The sequence below is a fragment of the Poromitra crassiceps genome, assembly GCF_964638095.1.
Source record: "Poromitra crassiceps genome assembly, chromosome: 2".
Lineage (NCBI taxonomy): Eukaryota > Metazoa > Chordata > Actinopteri > Beryciformes > Melamphaidae > Poromitra > Poromitra crassiceps.
Genome location: NC_139624.1, coordinates 9,292,894 through 9,315,063, shown reverse-complemented (window position 1 = coordinate 9,315,063; position 22,170 = coordinate 9,292,894). Strand labels below are relative to the sequence as shown.

The following is a 22,170-nucleotide window of genomic DNA, read 5'->3' as shown; positions in this document are numbered from 1 at the left end:
AGAACATAGGGTTCAGCCACTGTCACTCAGCATGTAAGAACATAGAGTTCAGCCACTGTCACTCAGCATGTAAGAACAACATAGGGTTCAGCCACTGCCACTCAGCATGTAAGAACATAGGGTTCAGCCACTGTCACTCAGCATGTAAGAACATAGGGTTCAGCCACTGTCACTCAGCATGTAAGAACATAGGGTTCAGCCACTGTCACTCAGCATGTAAGAACATAGGGTTCAGCCACTGTCACTCAGCATGTAAGAACATAGGGTTCTGTCACTGTCACTCAGCATGTAAGAACATAGGGTTCTGTCACTGTCACTCAGCATGTAAGAACATAGGGTTCTGTCACTGTCACTCAGCATGTAAGAACATAGGGTTCTGTCACTGTCACTCAGCATGCAAGAACATAGGGTTCTGTCACTGTCACTCAGCATGTAAGAACATAGGGTTCAGCCACTGTCACTCAGCATGTAAGAACATAGAGTTCTGTCACTGTCACTCAGCATGTAAGAACATAGGGTTCTGTCACTGTCACTCAGCATGCAAGAACATAGGGTTCTGTCACTGTCACTCAGCATGTAAGAACATAGAGTTCAGCCACTGTCACTCAGCATGCAAGAACATAGGGTTCTGTCACTGTCACTCAGCATGTAAGAACATAGGGTTCAGCCACTGTCACTCAGCATGTAAGAACATAGAGTTCTGTCACTGTCACTCAGCATGTAAGAACATAGGGTTCTGTCACTGTCACTCAGCATGCAAGAACATAGGGTTCTGTCACTGTCACTCAGCATGTAAGAACATAGAGTTCAGCCACTGTCACTCAGCATGCAAGAACATAGGGTTCTGTCACTGTCACTCAGCATGCAAGAACATAGAGTTTGGTTAAAATGGAAAGCGTGTCGGAAGGAACCCTGCCTGCCAGTCATCTCACATATTCAGATATCTGTCGCTGTGAACGACAATCTTCTTCTATAAAGTGATATGACCTAGTTAGCAGGGACAAGATGTCTATCTGCGTAAATCATATTGGGCACCAGACAGAACCTTCAAAACAAATCAAGGTCTGGAAAAAGTATGGAATTGTTGAATAGAAAATGTGTAGGAACCCTGAACTCATGAAAGTCTTTCCTCCATGTTGTAGGTATGAGCATTTCTCAGCATGTGTGTCTCAAGTCTTGGGACTGCTGCATTCAAAAGACCCCGACTCTGCAGCAAAGGTGAGAAGAGACACAAACATCACCACCACCAACACCAAATACCAGTGCCCACTGCCCCGGCTGCATAAAACTGCGCGGAGCTCCGTGCATATGGAGAGATGTATGTGTCTTTATTCTGTGACTGAAAGTTTACATCCTGTAACCAAAGAGTGTATCTGTGAGAAAATAAATCCACTTTGTAATCAAAAAATAGATCCGTAAGCAAAAACATAGATTTGAAAACAAAACTATCAACAATCCAATCAAAGAAAAATTTAAATTAAATAAATGTTTTTAGATTTTTCATTAATGTGAATTAAAAAAAGTTGCATGCAAACACAAACATTTTGTTCTCAACTCCAGACCATTTGTTTGCGAAACCATTACCTTTGCTTACAAAGCTCAACTTTTCTTTTGCGAAATGAAAAGTTTTGTTTGCAAAACCTGAGTTTTGCAAAACTTTTTCTGTTACAATAAGGGCGGGACCTACAGCAGAAAGAAGTAACGCACGTCCCTATTGGCCAGTGTCGATCGGAGTGATAGCTTGGCAACATCCAATCCAGTAAGAGACAAGGCGGAGGGCGGGCACTTGAACGGAAGTATTTCCTGAAGGAATCTCCATGCCATTTCAGCCCCACTTATAACCACAGATTGAAGAGAGAAGCTGTGAGTATGTTCACACCAATGTTTTTATGTTTGGTCAGGTTACATGCACCGGTCCAAACATAAAAACATTGGTGTGAACATACTCACGGCTTCTCTCTTCAATCTGTGGTTATAACTGGCACTGAAATGGCATGGAGATTCCTTCAGGAAATACTTCCGTTCAAGTGCCCGCCCTCCGCCTTGTCTCGTACTGGATTGGATGTTGCCAAGCTATCACTCCGATCGACACTGGCCAATAGGGACGTGCGTTACTTCTTTCTGCTGTAGGTCCCGCCCTTATTGTAACAGAAAAAAGTTTTGCAAAACTCAGGTTTTGCAAACAAAACTTTTCGTTTCGCAAAAGAAAAGTTGAGCTTTGTAAGCAAACGTAATGGTTTCGCAAACAAATGTTTTGGAGTTGAGAACAAAATGTTTGTGTTTGCATGCAACTTTTTTAATTCACATTAATGAAAAATCTAAAAACATTTATTTTATTTTATTTTTTAAATTTTTCTTTGATTGGATTGTTGATAGTTTTGTTTTCAAATCTATGTTTTTGCTTACAGATCTATTTTTTGATTACAAAGTGGATTTATTTTCTCACAGATACAGTCTTGGGTTACAGGATGTAAACTTTCAGTCACAGAATAAAGACACATATATCTCTCCATACGTGCAGTCCCTCCGCAGAGCCTGTGCGGAGCGCCGCGCTCGCCGCACAGAGCCTCCGCTCCTCGAAAACCGGACACTCCGCAGTTAGTACAAATTAGCTTTAAGTGAATCAATCAGCTTAGGGAAATATGTTGCCTAAGGGACTTAAGGTCGTTTATGCAACCGGGCACAGGGCTCCAGACAAACTTTTTACATTGGTGGGACCAATGGCGCCTTACTTTTTAATTTAGGTGCACCAGCACATAATTTAGGTTTTTAATTTAACTTTTGGCACCGCAATAATTTGAATCATTACCTTCTTTGTCATTTTGTATACATATTGGTCATTTCATAAAGTGATACACTCAAAGATTTTCATGTAAATAAATGCCTGTTCACTATCTATCACCAACTGAGTTAACACAATGGGGATTGAGCCTATGTCCCATTGATGGAAGCCTTTGCATTTTAAGTATTGCAGCATTTATGAATTGGGTGGTAAAACCATCATCTGACACATTTTAATTCTAGCGATAAGAACGATACGACTTCCAGTTGGATTTTCAAAATAAAACGATTCTGCACAAGTCTAAAGCACTCAGAAGCCATTGAAAACATTTTATTTTTGTATTTCCCAGTATTTCTGTGTTCCTGATGAGGGGGGAGAAATTGACACAGCGCGCTGTGGCGGGTCTTTGCAAAAGCACATGGCTGGAGAAGGAAAAAATAAATAAGACGCTACAAATGCAGTAGCCTCAACGCAAGACTCAATCAGTCATCCTTCCTTCTTTCGTCTCGGATGCGCGGCTCCTATATCCACTGGGAGGTCGGCTCAAATGGCTGCACACGATATACACGTTATCAATCACAATAAAACTGTACCTACAAGTTACAACACAATGTTGTTATCCCACTCTACGGGGCCATGGTACTCCAAAATATTCCGTCGTTTCCATTACCGAGCCCTTATTCACATGCCAGTGCCAAAGTTTTTAGCTCAGACACAGCCTTCTTGGGCTGAGTCAGTTTGGGTTTCACCTAGGGGTGCACCGATCACAATTTTTGCCACCGATCACCGATTGCCGATCACCTATGAGAAATATCTGCCCAACCGATCACCGATTACCGATTACCGATATATATATATATATATATATATATATATATATATATATATATATATATATATATATATATATATATATGTATATATGTATTTATTTATTTTGTAAGCAGCTATAACAGTCTATTATAGAACAGTTTCCATTTTACATATATGCCTATATTTCATGCATCAAATTGAAAGTGCAGCACATTTTATTTTTTTTCTACATCAATATTTTATATTTTGTAGGCTAAAGGAAACCTGCCAACATGATTTTTTGTGTGTGAGATAATTGGAGCACAAGACTGTGTTGAACTAAATGGCTAGTAGTTCAGTCCAGTTCCCTCAGTTCAGTTTATAAAAGAACAAAAATCACTCCACTTCGGGATTTCCATGTTACCAGTTCTAAAGTGGCTAAAGCTAACCGGAGCTATTAACGTTAGGAGGATACACGCACATATGGATCAAACACGGACTTAACAGCATGCAAATGCCTCGGTAGGCGGGAGGACTGGAGGTAACTTCTCTGCTGAGTCTGCTCTAATCACCAGCTGATTTGTGTGATTCAAAGACGCAAGGGGTGTGTTGACAGTCTGGTGTGGTGTGTGGAGGTGAGTACACTGACGAAAGCAAAGCGTGTGCTTTGCAACACAATGATATAAACGTTAGAGCACAATATGAAAGTTAAACGATAGATATTGAAGACATGAAAATGGGCTGCCTCATGTTTCTCACGTGCAGCATGATCGGCTATGCAATCGGCGACAATAAAGTAATATCTGCAATCAGCAGATCACATATTTGAGGTCAAAATCGGCCGATACAGATTGCGTGCCGATCGATCGGTGCACCCCTAGTTTCACCTGCTCCACAGCGCCGGATGTATCGGTCCGGTGCTCAGTGGTTTGGTGGTGTACTGCAGTTTACAGTTTTGAGCATCGACTCCGGCAGGTGAATAAGACATTAAATAAAACATAAAGTGAATAAAACATTCACTTTAGTAAACGTACGTAAACACGCCTAACGTTATCGTGCAGTGCTGTCGCGACTCCCGACTGCTCGTGTTTCTTCGGTGGCGCAGGGCACTCTGGGTATTCTTGTGAGATGGTTAAAAACACATGAGGAGGAGGGGCTACAGGAGTGGCTGGTCACTAAACACATGAGGAGGGGGGCTACAGGAGTGGCTGGTCACTAAACACATGAGGAGGGGCTACAGGAGTGGCTGGTCACTAAACACATGAGGAGGGGCTACAGGAGTGGCTGGTCACTAAACACATGAGGAGGGGGGCTACAGGAGTGGCTGGTCACTAAACACATGAGGAGGGGCTACAGGAGTGGCTGGTCACTAAACACATGAGGAGGGGGGCTACAGGAGTGGCTGGTCACTAAACACATGAGGAGGGGCTACAGGAGTGGCTGGTCACTAAACACATGAGGAGGAGCTACAGGAGTGGCTGGTCACTAAACACATGAGGAGGGGCTACAGGAGTGGCTGGTCACTAAACACATGAGGAGGAGCTACAGGAGTGGCTGGTCACTAAACACATGAGGAGGGGCTACAGGAGTGGCTGGTCACTAAACACATGAGGAGGGGCTACAGGAGTGGCTGGTCACTAAACACATGAGGAGGGGGGCTACAGGAGTGGCTGGTCACTAAACACATGAGGAGGGGGGCTACAGGAGTGGCTGGTCACTAAACACATGAGGAGGGGGGCTACAGGAGTGGCTGGTCACTAAACACATGAGGAGGGGCTACAGGAGTGGCTGGTCACTAAACACATGAGGAGGGGGGCTACAGGAGTGGCTGGTCACTAAACACATGAGGAGGGGGGCTACAGGAGTGGCTGGTCACTAAACACATGAGGAGGGGGGCTACAGGAGTGGCTGGTCACTAAACACATGAGGAGGGGCTACAGGAGTGGCTGGTCACTAAACACATGAGGAGGGGCTACAGGAGTGGCTGGTCACTAAACACATGAGGAGGAGGGGCTACAGGAGTGGCTGGTCACTAAACACATGAGGAGGGGCTACAGGAGTGGCTGGTCACTAAACACATGAGGAGGAGGGGCTACAGGAGTGGCTGGTAAAGACGCAACAGCTCCCGCCCACATTGTTTATTATTATGATATTTAATTATCGTATAGTCGACTAGTATTTCTCGTGCCGACAAGTGAGGGAGTGGGTGTTTAAACGTTTAACCGACTAGTCGACTCGTCAGCATCCCTACAGGACGCTCAGGTTTCCAGCAGCCTCATATAATGAACATGACACATGCAGCGTGTTTGGACTAAACCTGACAGCTTTTGTCTGGCGTGAGTGTGTGTGTGTGTGTGTGTGTTGTGTGTGTGTGTCTGTGCGTGTGTGTGTGTGTGTGTGTGCGTGTGTGTACGTGCGTCTGTGTGTCTGTGCGTGTGTGTGCGTGTGTGTGTGTGTGCGTGTGCGTGTGTGTGTGTGTGTGTCTGTGCGTGTGTATAGGTGTTGGAGCTGCTCCTGGCTGTGTGCAGTGTGTCAGGGCTGCGCTCTCTGCTGTGCACGATAGTTTTCCGACCGGCCGGGGCCAAACTGAGGGTCGCGGGCCGCAGGCAGGCCGCGGGGCTGGACGGGGGACAGAAGGCGGAGCCTGGCCTCGCTCTGGTGCAGTGGCTGAGGTCGCCTGTGGAGGGCGCCGATACCTGCTCTCTACAGGCCCTGCAGCTGCTCAACGAGCTGATGGAGGTGAGTTTTCACGTATGAGGTTTTTAGTAGGGATGTCCCGATCAGGTTTTTTTGCCCCCAAGTCCGAGTCCGAGTCCTTTGATTTTGAGTATCTGCCGATACCGAGTCCCGATCCGATACTTTTATAATACATTTAAAAAATGAAGAGCGAAGAAAATTATCCAGGATGTCCCTTATTTTTATTATATTTTAACATGTAACACTTATCATGCACAACTGTGCATGCAAGTAGTGCAGTGTATTGTAAACTGAGCACTAGTTATGAGGTAGCTTGAACATTCTCAAGTCAGAACAGAAAAATTATTCTTCACATTAGAACTAGTGCAACATTAGAACTTAATGCAACATCACAGACTCAATAGTCTAGTGTTAAAACAAACAGCAGCTTAACTTAAAATGCCAGTCAGGCATTAAAATAAAAAATAAAAAAATAAAAAAATCAAATAAAACAAATGAGCCAATATTCAAGCAGTGCAGTGTATTGTAAACTGAGCACTTATGAGGTAGCTTAAAGATTTTCAAGTCAGAATAGAAAAAATATTCTTCACATTAGAACTAGTGCAACATTAGAACTTAGTGCAATATCAGTGCCAGTGTGTCTGTGACGCTGCGCTGGGAAAGCAGGCCCTCGTGCACGACAAGTTGTAATGTGTGCGCTACACAGCCCACACTCTGTACTCCCATATCCAGCATGGCTTTCTTCATATTTGCAGCGTTATCGCGCAAAATGATATGGACTCGGTTCTTGTCTATTCCCCAGTTGTTCAGCATCCTCTCCATCGCCTGCTGGATGCGCTCTGCTGTGTGGGATCCACCAAATTCCTGTGCATGCAAAGTCGCACGGCTTAAAACAAAACTGGAGTTGATCCATTGCGCAGTGAGGCTTAGAAGGGCCATGGGACACACAGACGAACTCCAAATATCTGTGGTAAACGCGACATCAGGCACGTCTTTCAATAGGACAAGCAGCTTGTCGCTTATCTTTTTCTGGAGCGCTGGCAGAGCCTTTTCAGTGATATAGTGTCGAGAGGGCATGTCGTATCGTGGTTCCATGTACTCCATAAGCATGATAAAACCCGGGTCGTCTACCAGAGAGAGTGGCTGGTCACTCATTGCTATCATCTCGGCTATCTTTTCTGTGATCTTTTTCGCCTTTTCACTGTCGTTCTCGTCGTTCACTTTGAAATATTTCCACACAGCAGACATGATAGCGGCAGCGCGGCTCAGCTTCAAAACAAACTGGCGTGCTCTCTGCGCATGCGGTGTTTTTGTGAGGCTGTCTGGCTGAGTGTCGTTTGACACAGACAAGGTCTGACTCTGTAAACGGTGGTAGTAATACTAATTTTATTCTAATTTATTTTGAATCACCAATAGCCCATATATAAAAAATCTGATAAAAATAATGACTCGGACATATGATCGGGTCATAATGTCCGAGTCCGGATCGAGTCTGCAGTCACGTGATCGGCCCCGATTTCCGATCACGTGATCGGATCGGGACAACCCTAGTTTTTAGTTAGCTATGTCCGTGTCGCTGGCAACAGAATTATAGAATATTAGGCCATTGGATCCCAAACTGTGGTCCCGCGGAGCTCCGCCTGGTGGTCCACCAGAGGATTGCCTTTCACGCAACTTTAGTTGGTTGAAACTGAGGTGAAGCTAAGTTGCAAATGATTCGCATGGTCTAAAGCCCTTGAAACTTGAACGCACTTGAAACTTGTCTGAAACTCAGCTGCAACAGTTGCAAAACTCTCAGGTTTGTGAAGCTAGTTTCATGCAACAGCCAATCAAAATGCTGAAAATAGGCTATTAATGCACTGATTCTGGATAATATTATATAATAATAATAATATATATTCTGATTCTGATTCTGATTCTGATTAATGCACTGATGGCTCTTTTGTTATTCTCCCGGACAACCATAATGAAAGAAAGAATCCAGCCAGTTGCAGAAGAAAACCTGATAAAACACGTCCGAATTGATATTATCCAGCTAGAAAATGATACAAAATAAGATACAAAGATGCAAGTTACAATGAATGAATGACACTCCCCACTTGATACAGTAATGGACTTTAGTGAAACACTACCTGAGACCTTTGATTATTTTTGAATTGCTAAATGTCAAGTTGCATGAAAATTATGTTTCATGCAACTTGCAACTAGTTGCCTGAAAGTTTCACTGTGTAAAGCCAGCCTTACAGTACTAACTGGCCATGTTCGTTTTTCAATTATTATAATCTGTTAATGGTGACATTTTAAATTTAGAATGTCGTACTCATTACTCATGTTTTCATGTATACGCTGAGAAAATGTTTTGTCATGGAAATTTGGTTTAAAGTCATGGAAAAGTCGTGGAAATTCATTGGTCAAAATGTGTATGAACCTTGAGGGTACCTCCCATGGAATGTCCGGACCTGATTCAACGGACATAGTTCAGAGTTCATGTGTGAAAGTGGCTCCAGAACCTAACTGCTGCCACCATTATACAGTACCACTCAGAACCTAACTGCTGCCACCATTATACAGTACCACTCAGAACCTAACTGCTGCCACCATTATACAGTACCACTCAGAACCTAACTGCTGCCACCATTATACTGTACCACTCCACAAATGTTCAAATTCTCTCGCTTTTCTTCTTCATGTCCTCTCTTTCCCTTCCCCTCCCTCCACATCCTGCTATTAATCTTTTCTTATTGTACAAAGCTGTTTCATTGTACATTCATTGTGTGTGTGTGTGTGTGTGTGTGTGTGTGTGTGTGTAGGAGGCGTTGGAGGCAGAGAGTGTGTCAGTGTGTGTGCTGAGCTTTGTGGAGATGTTGATCCCAGTGGTGCTGGGGCTGCTTGTTGGCCTGGATGCTGCTCAGGGAGACGCTCAGCTGAGGAAACACTGCCTCCGTGTTACACACGTGATCAATCTGCTGCTCGATATCCTTTACCTGACTATATTTGTGTGTATAAATGTGTGTGTTAAAGTACACCCTTGAGTGTAATATTGTTACACTCAAGTTACCAACAAAATACAAGCTATAAACTAAAGGTGTTCATATTTTTAGGCCATTTGCTCTCAAAATAACAAAGTTTTTGCCGAGTCTGATAGTCCGAGACAAGAAATAGTCCCCGTTGACTCTGCCAGGCTGAGCCAGCCGATTAAATATGCTACCACACATGTAAACACAAAACTGACCCATTAACTCAATATTTGTTGTGACTCTGGCGAAAATAAAATAATTAACAGATAAGTAACTACGTCGGTGAACTTCACATGTAGGCTATTTTCTTTTCTTTTACTTTTTCTTTTCTTTTTGACAATGGCACCAGGTAGGCTATTCCGGGGTTTCAGTTGCTATTTCTTGTAGAAATTGAATTGCATGCTCCCGTTAAAAGAACAAGTGGTGAAACAGCTGTCCATAAAGTCCATGCTGGACCTCTGCCGTTTAGCAGGTGAGGCTGTAGAGCGGTTTGAGGGGCTGGGCAGCAAAGGCATGACGTTTCCACGGCTCTCGGCCAATATATTGCTCCACCTTTTGGGATTATCAAGAGAAGGTGCCCAATAGCTCTGTAAAGAAGTCTCGGATTTATTCCCAATTCCCATCTGGGAATCCATATGTGGCTTTTGAAGCCTTGACTCCTCCACTCCTGTGTGCAGAGGACTCCACCAGGTCTTTGGTGTCCCGCCAGGTGAGCGCTCAGGTCTGCCTCTCGCAGGTCGAGTCCCTCCTCTCCTGTTGTCATAGCAACAACCCCCTCAGCTGCCCGCCTCCTGGCTCCGACGGCGACCTCAGGTGAGACTCCGCTCTGGCTGTCGCTGCCAGCTAGATATAGGAGGCGTTTGTGAAGATGACAGGACTGTTTGCACAGGCATTCCTGATCATCTAGTAAGCCATGTGCATGTTCTGCAGTTCAGAAAACACATTTTCTCAAGTGCACAAGGAACAGTTTTTTGTGTGTTTACAGCCATGATGACGATAATCGATGATGTCGTCATTTTGAGAACGCAATCCAAGGATGTACTTAGTGCTTACACAAATTTGCCAATATTACATGTATATACAAAGTATTAGGGCTGTCCTCGAATACATTTGTTCAAATTCAAATATTCTATTGAGGTTTTCCACGTATATTCGAATGTCTTCTGTGATGTCGTCGTACTTTTTTATTTTATTATTATTTTTTACTAATCCTCCAAAAATACATATTAGAGTATTTTTGTTAAATAGGTTTTTATGAACATAATTGCAGTGAAAATTGCAGACTAGGGTTAATTGCACTACTAGACAGTGACTTAAGTGTTGCATTATCGCCACCTACTGGATGTTTTATTAAAGCTACACAGTAATCTTTATAGTCAATGGATTAATTCCATATATGCATGGATGAATCAGCCCGTGGGACGTGAGGAGTGATGATTAGTTGGGGTTAGGTTCATTCTAGCAAAAGAAAAAAGGCGAAAACGTACTACGTAAGTTCTCTGGGTGAGTAAAACATCAGTGGAAATAAGATCCGGGGTGTAAAAAAACTGAATTATCCTTTAATATGAATAATTGAATATTATTATCTTTTTTAATTTGAATGTCAGCATTATGAACGAATATTCGAATATCCGAATATTCGAGGACCGCTCTACAACGTATGTTAATCAGAATCTTATTTTAACATCTTTTAAATTGGTAACCTACACACAATTTAAGTGTTACCCTTGTTTTACAAAGGCAAAAAGCCACTTGACACAGTGCTTTACAGTAGTTTGTGAAAAGTATAAAATGTATTTTAGACAAAAAATAATATTGCGTCAACTCCAAGCATTAATAGGCAATAATATTACTTTTGACAAAAATGATTTACAAAGCGAATTTGATGAAGCAATATGTGAAACTCATTGTTTGCTCCTTCTTGGTTTTTTAATGTAATCAAGTGTCGATCCTGATATTCTGCTGTGCGCTGGATTCTAAATATAATTGGCCACCCTTAAAGCCAATGGAACACCGATCAAACATTCTCTGACAACTGCCAACAACAATGTTGTCAGTTGTCAGAGAATGTTTGATTGATGTGCCATGTCGAATCTGACCAAACATGGTCAAACAAGGACAGACAGCCATGGCACACCAAATAAACAACAAGGACAGACAGCCATGGCACACCAAATAAACAACAAGGACAGACAGCCATAGCACACCAAATAAACAACAAGGACAGACAGCCATGGCACACCAAATACACAACAAGGACAGACAGCCATAGCACACCAAATACACAACAAGGACATACAGCCATGGCACACCAAATAAACAACAAGGACAGACAGCCATAGCACACCAAATAAACAACAAGGACAGACAGCCATGGCACACCAAATACACAACAAGGACAGACAGCCATAGCACACCAAATACACAACAAGGACATACAGCCATGGCACACCAAATACACAACAAGGACAGACAGCCATGGCACACCAAATACACAACAAGGACAGACAGCCATGGCACACCAAATACACAACAAGGACAGACAGCCATGGCACACCAAATACACAACAAGGACAGACAGCCATGGCACACCAAATACACAACAAGGACAGACAGCCATGGCACACCAAATAAACAACAAGGACAGACAGCCATGGCACACCAAATACACAACAAGGACAGACAGCCATGGCACACCAAATAAACCACAAGGACAGACAGCCATGGCACACCAAATACACAACAAGGACAGACAGCCATGGCACACCAAATAAACAACAAGGACAGACAGCCATGGCACACCAAATACACAACAAGGACAGACAGCCATAGCACACCAAATACACAACAAGAACAGACAGCCATAGCACACCAAATAAACAACAAGGACAGACAGCCATGGCACACCAAATAAACAACAAGGAGAGACAGCCATGGCACACCAAATAAACAACAAGGACAGACAGCCATGGCACACCAAATACACAACAAGGACAGACAGCCATAGCACACCAAATAAACAACAAGGACAGACAGCCATAGCACACCAAATACACAACACGGACAGACAGCCATGGCACACCAAATACACAACAAGGACAGACAGCCATTGCACACCAAATACACAACAAGGACAAACAGCCATAGCACACCAAATACACAACAAGGACAGACAGCCATGGCACACCAAATACACAACAAGGACAGACAGCCATTGCACACCAAATACACAACAAGGACAGACAGCCATAGCACACCAAATACACAACAAGGACAGACAGCCATGGCACACCAAATACACAACAAGGACAGACAGCCATTGCACACCAAATAAACAACAAGGACAGACAGCCATGGCACACCAAATAAACAACAAGGACAGACAGCCATGGCACACCAAATAAACAAGGACAGACAGCCATGGCACACCAAATAAACAACAAGGACAGACAGCCATGGCACACCAAATACACAACAAGGACAGACAGCCATGGCACACCAAATAAACAACAAGGACAGACAGCCATGGCACACCAAATACACAACAATGACAGACAGCCATAGCACACCAAATACACAACAAGGACAGACAGCCATAGCACACCAAATAAACAACAAGGACAGACAGCCATGGCACACCAAATAAACAACAAGGACAGACAGCCATGGCACACCAAATAAACAACAAGGACAGACAGCCATAGCACACCAAATAAACAACAAGGACAGACAGCCATAGCACACCAAATACACAACAAGGACAGACAGCCATGGCACACCAAATACACAACAAGGACAGACAGCCATGGCACACCAAATAAACAACAAGGACAGACAGCCATGGCACACCAAATACACAACAAGGACAGACAGCCATGGCACACCAAATAAACCACAAGGACAGACAGCCATGGCACACCAAATACACAACAAGGACAGACAGCCATGGCACACCAAATAAACAACAAGGACAGACAGCCATGGCACACCAAATACACAACAAGGACAGACAGCCATAGCACACCAAATACACAACAAGAACAGACAGCCATAGCACACCAAATAAACAACAAGGACAGACAGCCATGGCACACCAAATAAACAACAAGGACAGACAGCCATGGCACACCAAATAAACAACAAGGACAGACAGCCATGGCACACCAAATACACAACAAGGACAGACAGCCATAGCACACCAAATAAACAACAAGGACAGACAGCCATAGCACACCAAATACACAACACGGACAGACAGCCATGGCACACCAAATACACAACAAGGACAGACAGCCATTGCACACCAAATACACAACAAGGACAAACAGCCATAGCACACCAAATACACAACAAGGACAGACAGCCATTGCACACCAAATACACAACAAGGACAGACAGCCATAGCACACCAAATACACAACAAGGACAGACAGCCATGGCACACCAAATACACAACAAGGACAGACAGCCATTGCACACCAAATAAACAACAAGGACAGACAGCCATGGCACACCAAATACACAACAAGGACAGACAGCCATGGCACACCAAATAAACAACAAGGACAGACAGCCATAGCACACCAAATAAACAACAAGGACAGACAGCCATGGCACACCAAATAAACAAGGACAGACAGCCATGGCACACCAAATAAACAACAAGGACAGACAGCCATGGCACACCAAATACACAACAAGGACAGACAGCCATGGCACACCAAATAAACAACAAGGACAGACAGCCATGGCACACCAAATACACAACAAGGACAGACAGCCATAGCACACCAAATACACAACAAGGACAGACAGCCATAGCACACCAAATAAACAAGGACAGACAGCCATGGCACACCAAATAAACAACAAGGACAGACAGCCATGGCACACCAAATAAACAACAAGGACAGACAGCCATAGCACACCAAATAAACAACAAGGACAGACAGCCATGGCACACCAAATAAACAACAAGGACAGACAGCCATAGCACACCAAATACACAACAAGGACAGACAGCCATAGCACACCAAATACACAACAGGGACGACAGCCATAGCACACCAAATAAACAACAAGGACAGACAGCCATGGCACACCAAATAAACAACAAGGACAGACAGCCATGGCACACCAAATAAACAACAAGGACAGACAGCCATGGCACACCAAATAAACAACAAGGACAGACAGCCATGCCACACCAAATACACAACAAGGACAGACAGCCATGGCACACCAAATAAACAACAAGGACAGACAGCCATGGCACACCAAATACACAAGGACAGACAGCCATAGCACACCAAATACACAACAAGGACAGACAGCCATAGCACACCAAATACACAACAAGGACAGACAGCCATGGCACACCAAATACACAACAAGGACAGACAGCCATGGCACACCAAATACACAACAAGGACAGACAGCCATGGCACACCAAATAAACAACAAGGACAGACAGCCATGGCACACCAAATACACAACAAGGACAGACAGCCATGGCACACCAAATAAACCACAAGGACAGACAGCCATGGCACACCAAATACACAACAAGGACAGACAGCCATGGCACACCAAATAAACAACAAGGACAGACAGCCATGGCACACCAAATACACAACAAGGACAGACAGCCATAGCACACCAAATACACAACAAGAACAGACAGCCATAGCACACCAAATAAACAACAAGGACAGACAGCCATGGCACACCAAATAAACAACAAGGACAGACAGCCATGGCACACCAAATAAACAACAAGGACAGACAGCCATGGCACACCAAATACACAACAAGGACAGACAGCCATAGCACACCAAATAAACAACAAGGACAGACAGCCATAGCACACCAAATACACAACACGGACAGACAGCCATGGCACACCAAATACACAACAAGGACAGACAGCCATTGCACACCAAATACACAACAAGGACAAACAGCCATAGCACACCAAATACACAACAAGGACAGACAGCCATGGCACACCAAATACACAACAAGGACAGACAGCCATTGCACACCAAATACACAACAAGGACAGACAGCCATAGCACACCAAATACACAACAAGGACAGACAGCCATAGCACACCAAATAAACAACAAGGACAGACAGCCATAGCACACCAAATACACAACACGGACAGACAGCCATGGCACACCAAATACACAACAAGGACAGACAGCCATGGCACACCAAATAAACAACAAGGACAGACAGCCATGGCACACCAAATACACAACAAGGACAGACAGCCATGCCACACCAAATAAACCACAAGGACAGACAGCCATGGCACACCAAATACACAACAAGGACAGACAGCCATGGCACACCAAATAAACAACAAGGACAGACAGCCATGGCACACCAAATACACAACAAGGACAGACAGCCATAGCACACCAAATACACAACAAGAACAGACAGCCATAGCACACCAAATAAACAACAAGGACAGACAGCCATGGCACACCAAATAAACAACAAGGACAGACAGCCATGGCACACCAAATAAACAACAAGGACAGACAGCCATGGCACACCAAATACACAACAAGGACAGACAGCCATAGCACACCAAATAAACAACAAGGACAGACAGCCATAGCACACCAAATACACAACACGGACAGACAGCCATGGCACACCAAATACACAACAAGGACAGACAGCCATTGCACACCAAATACACAACAAGGACAAACAGCCATAGCACACCAAATACACAACAAGGACAGACAGCCATGGCACACCAAATACACAACAAGGACAGACAGCCATTGCACACCAAATACACAACAAGGACAGACAGCCATAGCACACCAAATACACAACAAGGACAGACAGCCATGGCACACCAAATACACAACAAGGACAGACAGCCATTGCACACCAAATAAACAACAAGGACAGACAGCCATGGCACACCAAATAAACAACAAGGACAGACAGCCATGGCACACCAAATAAACAAGGACAGACAGCCATGGCACACCAAATAAACAACAAGGACAGACAGCCATGGCACACCAAATACACAACAAGGACAGACAGCCATGGCACACCAAATAAACAACAAGGACAGACAGCCATGGCACACCAAATACACAACAATGACAGACAGCCATAGCACACCAAATACACAACAAGGACAGACAGCCATAGCACACCAAATAAACAACAAGGACAGACAGCCATGGCACACCAAATAAACAACAAGGACAGACAGCCATGGCACACCAAATAAACAACAAGGACAGACAGCCATAGCACACCAAATAAACAACAAGGACAGACAGCCATAGCACACCAAATACACAACAAGGACAGACAGCCATGGCACACCAAATACACAACAAGGACAGACAGCCATGGCACACCAAATAAACAACAAGGACAGACAGCCATGGCACACCAAATACACAACAAGGACAGACAGCCATGGCACACCAAATAAACCACAAGGACAGACAGCCATGGCACACCAAATACACAACAAGGACAGACAGCCATGGCACACCAAATAAACAACAAGGACAGACAGCCATGGCACACCAAATACACAACAAGGACAGACAGCCATAGCACACCAAATACACAACAAGAACAGACAGCCATAGCACACCAAATAAACAACAAGGACAGACAGCCATGGCACACCAAATAAACAACAAGGACAGACAGCCATGGCACACCAAATAAACAACAAGGACAGACAGCCATGGCACACCAAATACACAACAAGGACAGACAGCCATAGCACACCAAATAAACAACAAGGACAGACAGCCATAGCACACCAAATACACAACACGGACAGACAGCCATGGCACACCAAATACACAACAAGGACAGACAGCCATTGCACACCAAATACACAACAAGGACAAACAGCCATAGCACACCAAATACACAACAAGGACAGACAGCCATGGCACACCAAATACACAACAAGGACAGACAGCCATTGCACACCAAATACACAACAAGGACAGACAGCCATAGCACACCAAATACACAACAAGGACAGACAGCCATGGCACACCAAATACACAACAAGGACAGACAGCCATTGCACACCAAATAAACAACAAGGACAGACAGCCATGGCACACCAAATACACAACAAGGACAGACAGCCATGGCACACCAAATAAACAACAAGGACAGACAGCCATAGCACACCAAATAAACAACAAGGACAGACAGCCATGGCACACCAAATAAACAAGGACAGACAGCCATGGCACACCAAATAAACAACAAGGACAGACAGCCATGGCACACCAAATACACAACAAGGACAGACAGCCATGGCACACCAAATAAACAACAAGGACAGACAGCCATGGCACACCAAATACACAACAAGGACAGACAGCCATAGCACACCAAATACACAACAAGGACAGACAGCCATAGCACACCAAATAAACAACAAGGACAGACAGCCATGGCACACCAAATAAACAACAAGGACAGACAGCCATGGCACACCAAATAAACAACAAGGACAGACAGCCATAGCACACCAAATAAACAACAAGGACAGACAGCCATGGCACACCAAATACACAACAAGGACAGACAGCCATAGCACACCAAATACACAACAGGGACGACAGCCATAGCACACCAAATAAACAACAAGGACAGACAGCCATGGCACACCAAATAAATAACAAGGACAGACAGCCATGGCACACCAAATAAACAACAAGGACAGACAGCCATGGCACACCAAATAAACAACAAGGACAGACAGCCATGGCACACCAAATACACAACAAGGACAGACAGCCATGGCACACCAAATAAACAACAAGGACAGACAGCCATGGCACACCAAATACACAACAAGGACAGACAGCCATAGCACACCAAATACACAACAAGGACAGACAGCCATAGCACACCAAATACACAACAAGGACAGACAGCCATGGCACACCAAATACACAACAAGGACAGACAGCCATGGCACACCAAATACACAACAAGGACAGACAGCCATGGCACACCAAATAAACAACAAGGACAGACAGCCATGGCACACCAAATACACAACAAGGACAGACAGCCATGGCACACCAAATAAACCACAAGGACAGACAGCCATGGCACACCAAATACACAACAAGGACAGACAGCCATGGCACACCAAATAAACAACAAGGACAGACAGCCATGGCACACCAAATACACAACAAGGACAGACAGCCATAGCACACCAAATACACAACAAGAACAGACAGCCATAGCACACCAAATAAACAACAAGGACAGACAGCCATGGCACACCAAATAAACAACAAGGACAGACAGCCATGGCACACCAAATAAACAACAAGTACAGACAGCCATGGCACACCAAATACACAACAAGGACAGACAGCCATAGCACACCAAATAAACAACAAGGACAGACAGCCATAGCACACCAAATACACAACACGGACAGACAGCCATGGCACACCAAATACACAACAAGGACAGACAGCCATTGCACACCAAATACACAACAAGGACAAACAGCCATAGCACACCAAATACACAACAACGACAGACAGCCATGGCACACCAAATACACAACAAGGACAGACAGCCATTGCACACCAAATACACAACAAGGACAGACAGCCATAGCACACCAAATACACAACAAGGACAGACAGCCATGGCACACCAAATACACAACAAGGACAGACAGCCATTGCACACCAAATAAACAACAAGGACAGACAGCCATGGCACACCAAATAAACAACAAGGACAGACAGCCATGGCACACCAAATAAACAAGGACAGACAGCCATGGCACACCAAATAAACAACAAGGACAGACAGCCATGGCACACCAAATACACAACAAGGACAGACAGCCATGGCACACCAAATAAACAACAAGGACAGACAGCCATGGCACACCAAATACACAACAAGGACAGACAGCCATAGCACACCAAATACACAACAAGGACAGACAGCCATAGCACACCAAATAAACAACAAGGACAGACAGCCATGGCACACCAAATAAACAACAAGGACAGACAGCCATGGCACACCAAATAAACAACAAGGACAGACAGCCATAGCACACCAAATAAACAACAAGGACAGACAGCCATAGCACACCAAATACACAACAAGGACAGACAGCCATGGCACACCAAATACACAACAAGGACAGACAGCCATGGCACACCAAATAAACAACAAGGACAGACAGCCATGGCACACCAAATACACAACAAGGACAGACAGCCATGGCACACCAAATAAACCACAAGGACAGACAGCCATGGCACACCAAATACACAACAAGGACAGACAGCCATGGCACACCAAATAAACAACAAGGACAGACAGCCATGGCACACCAAATACACAACAAGGACAGACAGCCATAGCACACCAAATAAACAACAAGGACAGACAGCCATGGCACACCAAATAAACAACAAGGACAGACAGCCATGGCACACCAAATAAACAACAAGGACAGACAGCCATGGCACACCAAATACACAACAAGGACAGACAGCCATAGCACACCAAATAAACAACAAGGACAGACAGCCATAGCACACCAAATACACAACACGGACAGACAGCCATGGCACACCAAATACACAACAAGGACAGACAGCCATTGCACACCAAATACACAACAAGGACAAACAGCCATAGCACACCAAATACACAACAAGGACAGACAGCCATGGCACACCAAATACACAACAAGGACAGACAGCCATTGCACACCAAATACACAACAAGGACAGACAGCCATAGCACACCAAATACACAACAAGGACAGACAGCCATGGCACACCAAATACACAACAAGGACAGACAGCCATTGCACACCAAATAAACAACAAGGACAGACAGCCATGGCACACCAAATACACAACAAGGACAGACTGCCATGGCACACCAAATAAACAACAAGGACAGACAGCCATAGCACACCAAATAAACAACAAGGACAGACAGCCATGGCACACCAAATAAACAAGGACAGATAGCCATGGCACACCAAATAAACAACAAGGACAGACAGCCATGGCACACCAAATACACAACAAGGACACACAGCCATGGCACACCAAATAAACAACAAGGACAGACAGCCATAGCACACCAAATAAACAACAAGGACAGACAGCCATGGCACACCAAATAAACAACAAGGACAGACAGCCATAGCACACCAAATAAACAACAAGGACAGACAGCCATGGCACACCAAATAAACAACAAGGACAGACAGCCATAGCACACCAAATACACAACAAGGACAGACAGCCATAGCACACCAAATACACAACAGGGACGACAGCCATAGCACACCAAATAAACAACAAGGACAGACAGCCATGGCACACCAAATAAACAACAAGGACAGACAGCCATGGCACACCAAATAAACAACAAGGACAGACAGCCATGGCACACCAAATAAACAACAAGGACAGACAGCCATGGCACACCAAATACACAACAAGGACAGACAGCCATGGCACACCAAATAAACAACAAGGACAGACAGCCATGGCACACCAAATACACAACAAGGACAGACAGCCATAGCACACCAAATACACAACAAGGACAGACAGCCATAGCACACCAAATACACAACAAGGACAGACAGCCATGGCACACCAAATACACAACAAGGACAGACAGCCATGGCACACCAAATACACAACAAGGACAGACAGCCATGGCACACCAAATAAACAACAAGGACAGACAGCCATGGCACACCAAATACACAACAAGGACAGACAGCCATGGCACACCAAATAAACCACAAGGACAGACAGCCATGGCACACCAAATACACAACCAGGACAGACAGCCATGGCACACCAAATAAACAACAAGGACAGACAGCCATGGCACACCAAATACACAACAAGGACAGACAGCCATAGCACACCAAATACACAACAAGAACAGACAGCCATAGCACACCAAATAAACAACAAGGACAGACAGCCATGGCACACCAAATAAACAACAAGGACAGACAGCCATGGCACACCAAATAAACAACAAGGACAGACAGCCATGGCACACCAAATACACAACAAGGACAGACAGCCATAGCACACCAAATAAACAACAAGGACAGACAGCCATAGCACACCAAATACACAACAAGGACAGACAGCCATGGCACACCAAATACACAACAAGGACAGACAGCCATTGCACACCAAATACACAACAAGGACAGACAGCCATAGCACACCAAATACACAACAAGGACAGACAGCCATAGCACACCAAATAAACAACAAGGACAGACAGCCATAGCACACCAAATACACAACACGGACAGACAGCCATGGCACACCAAATACACAACAAGGACAGACAGCCATGGCACACCAAATAAACAACAAGGACAGACAGCCATGGCACACCAAATACACAACAAGGACAGACAGCCATGGCACACCAAATAAACCACAAGGACAGACAGCCATGGCACACCAAATACACAACAAGGACAGACAGCCATGGCACACCAAATAAACAACAAGGACAGACAGCCATGGCACACCAAATAAACCACAAGGACAGACAGCCATGGCACACCAAATACACAACAAGGACAGACAGCCATGGCACACCAAATAAACAACAAGGACAGACAGCCATGGCACACCAAATACACAACAAGGACAGACAGCCATAGCACACCAAATACACAACAAGAACAGACAGCCATAGCACACCAAATAAACAACAAGGACAGACAGCCATGGCACACCAAATAAACAACAAGGACAGACAGCCATGGCACACCAAATAAACAACAAGGACAGACAGCCA

At 44.6% G+C, this 22,170-nt stretch overlaps 1 protein-coding gene across 1 annotated transcript in view; it reads left to right on the top strand.

The window, feature by feature from the left end:
- Positions 1–22,170, top strand: part of cip2a (cellular inhibitor of PP2A) — a 95,772-nt gene that overhangs the window by 38,881 nt on the left and 34,721 nt on the right. Inside the window, 4 exon segments of the mRNA XM_083653921.1 lie at positions 1,143–1,218; positions 6,074–6,313; positions 9,082–9,270; positions 9,968–10,101. Coding sequence (XP_083510047.1) covers positions 1,143–1,218; positions 6,074–6,313; positions 9,082–9,270; positions 9,968–10,101 — 639 coding nt within the window.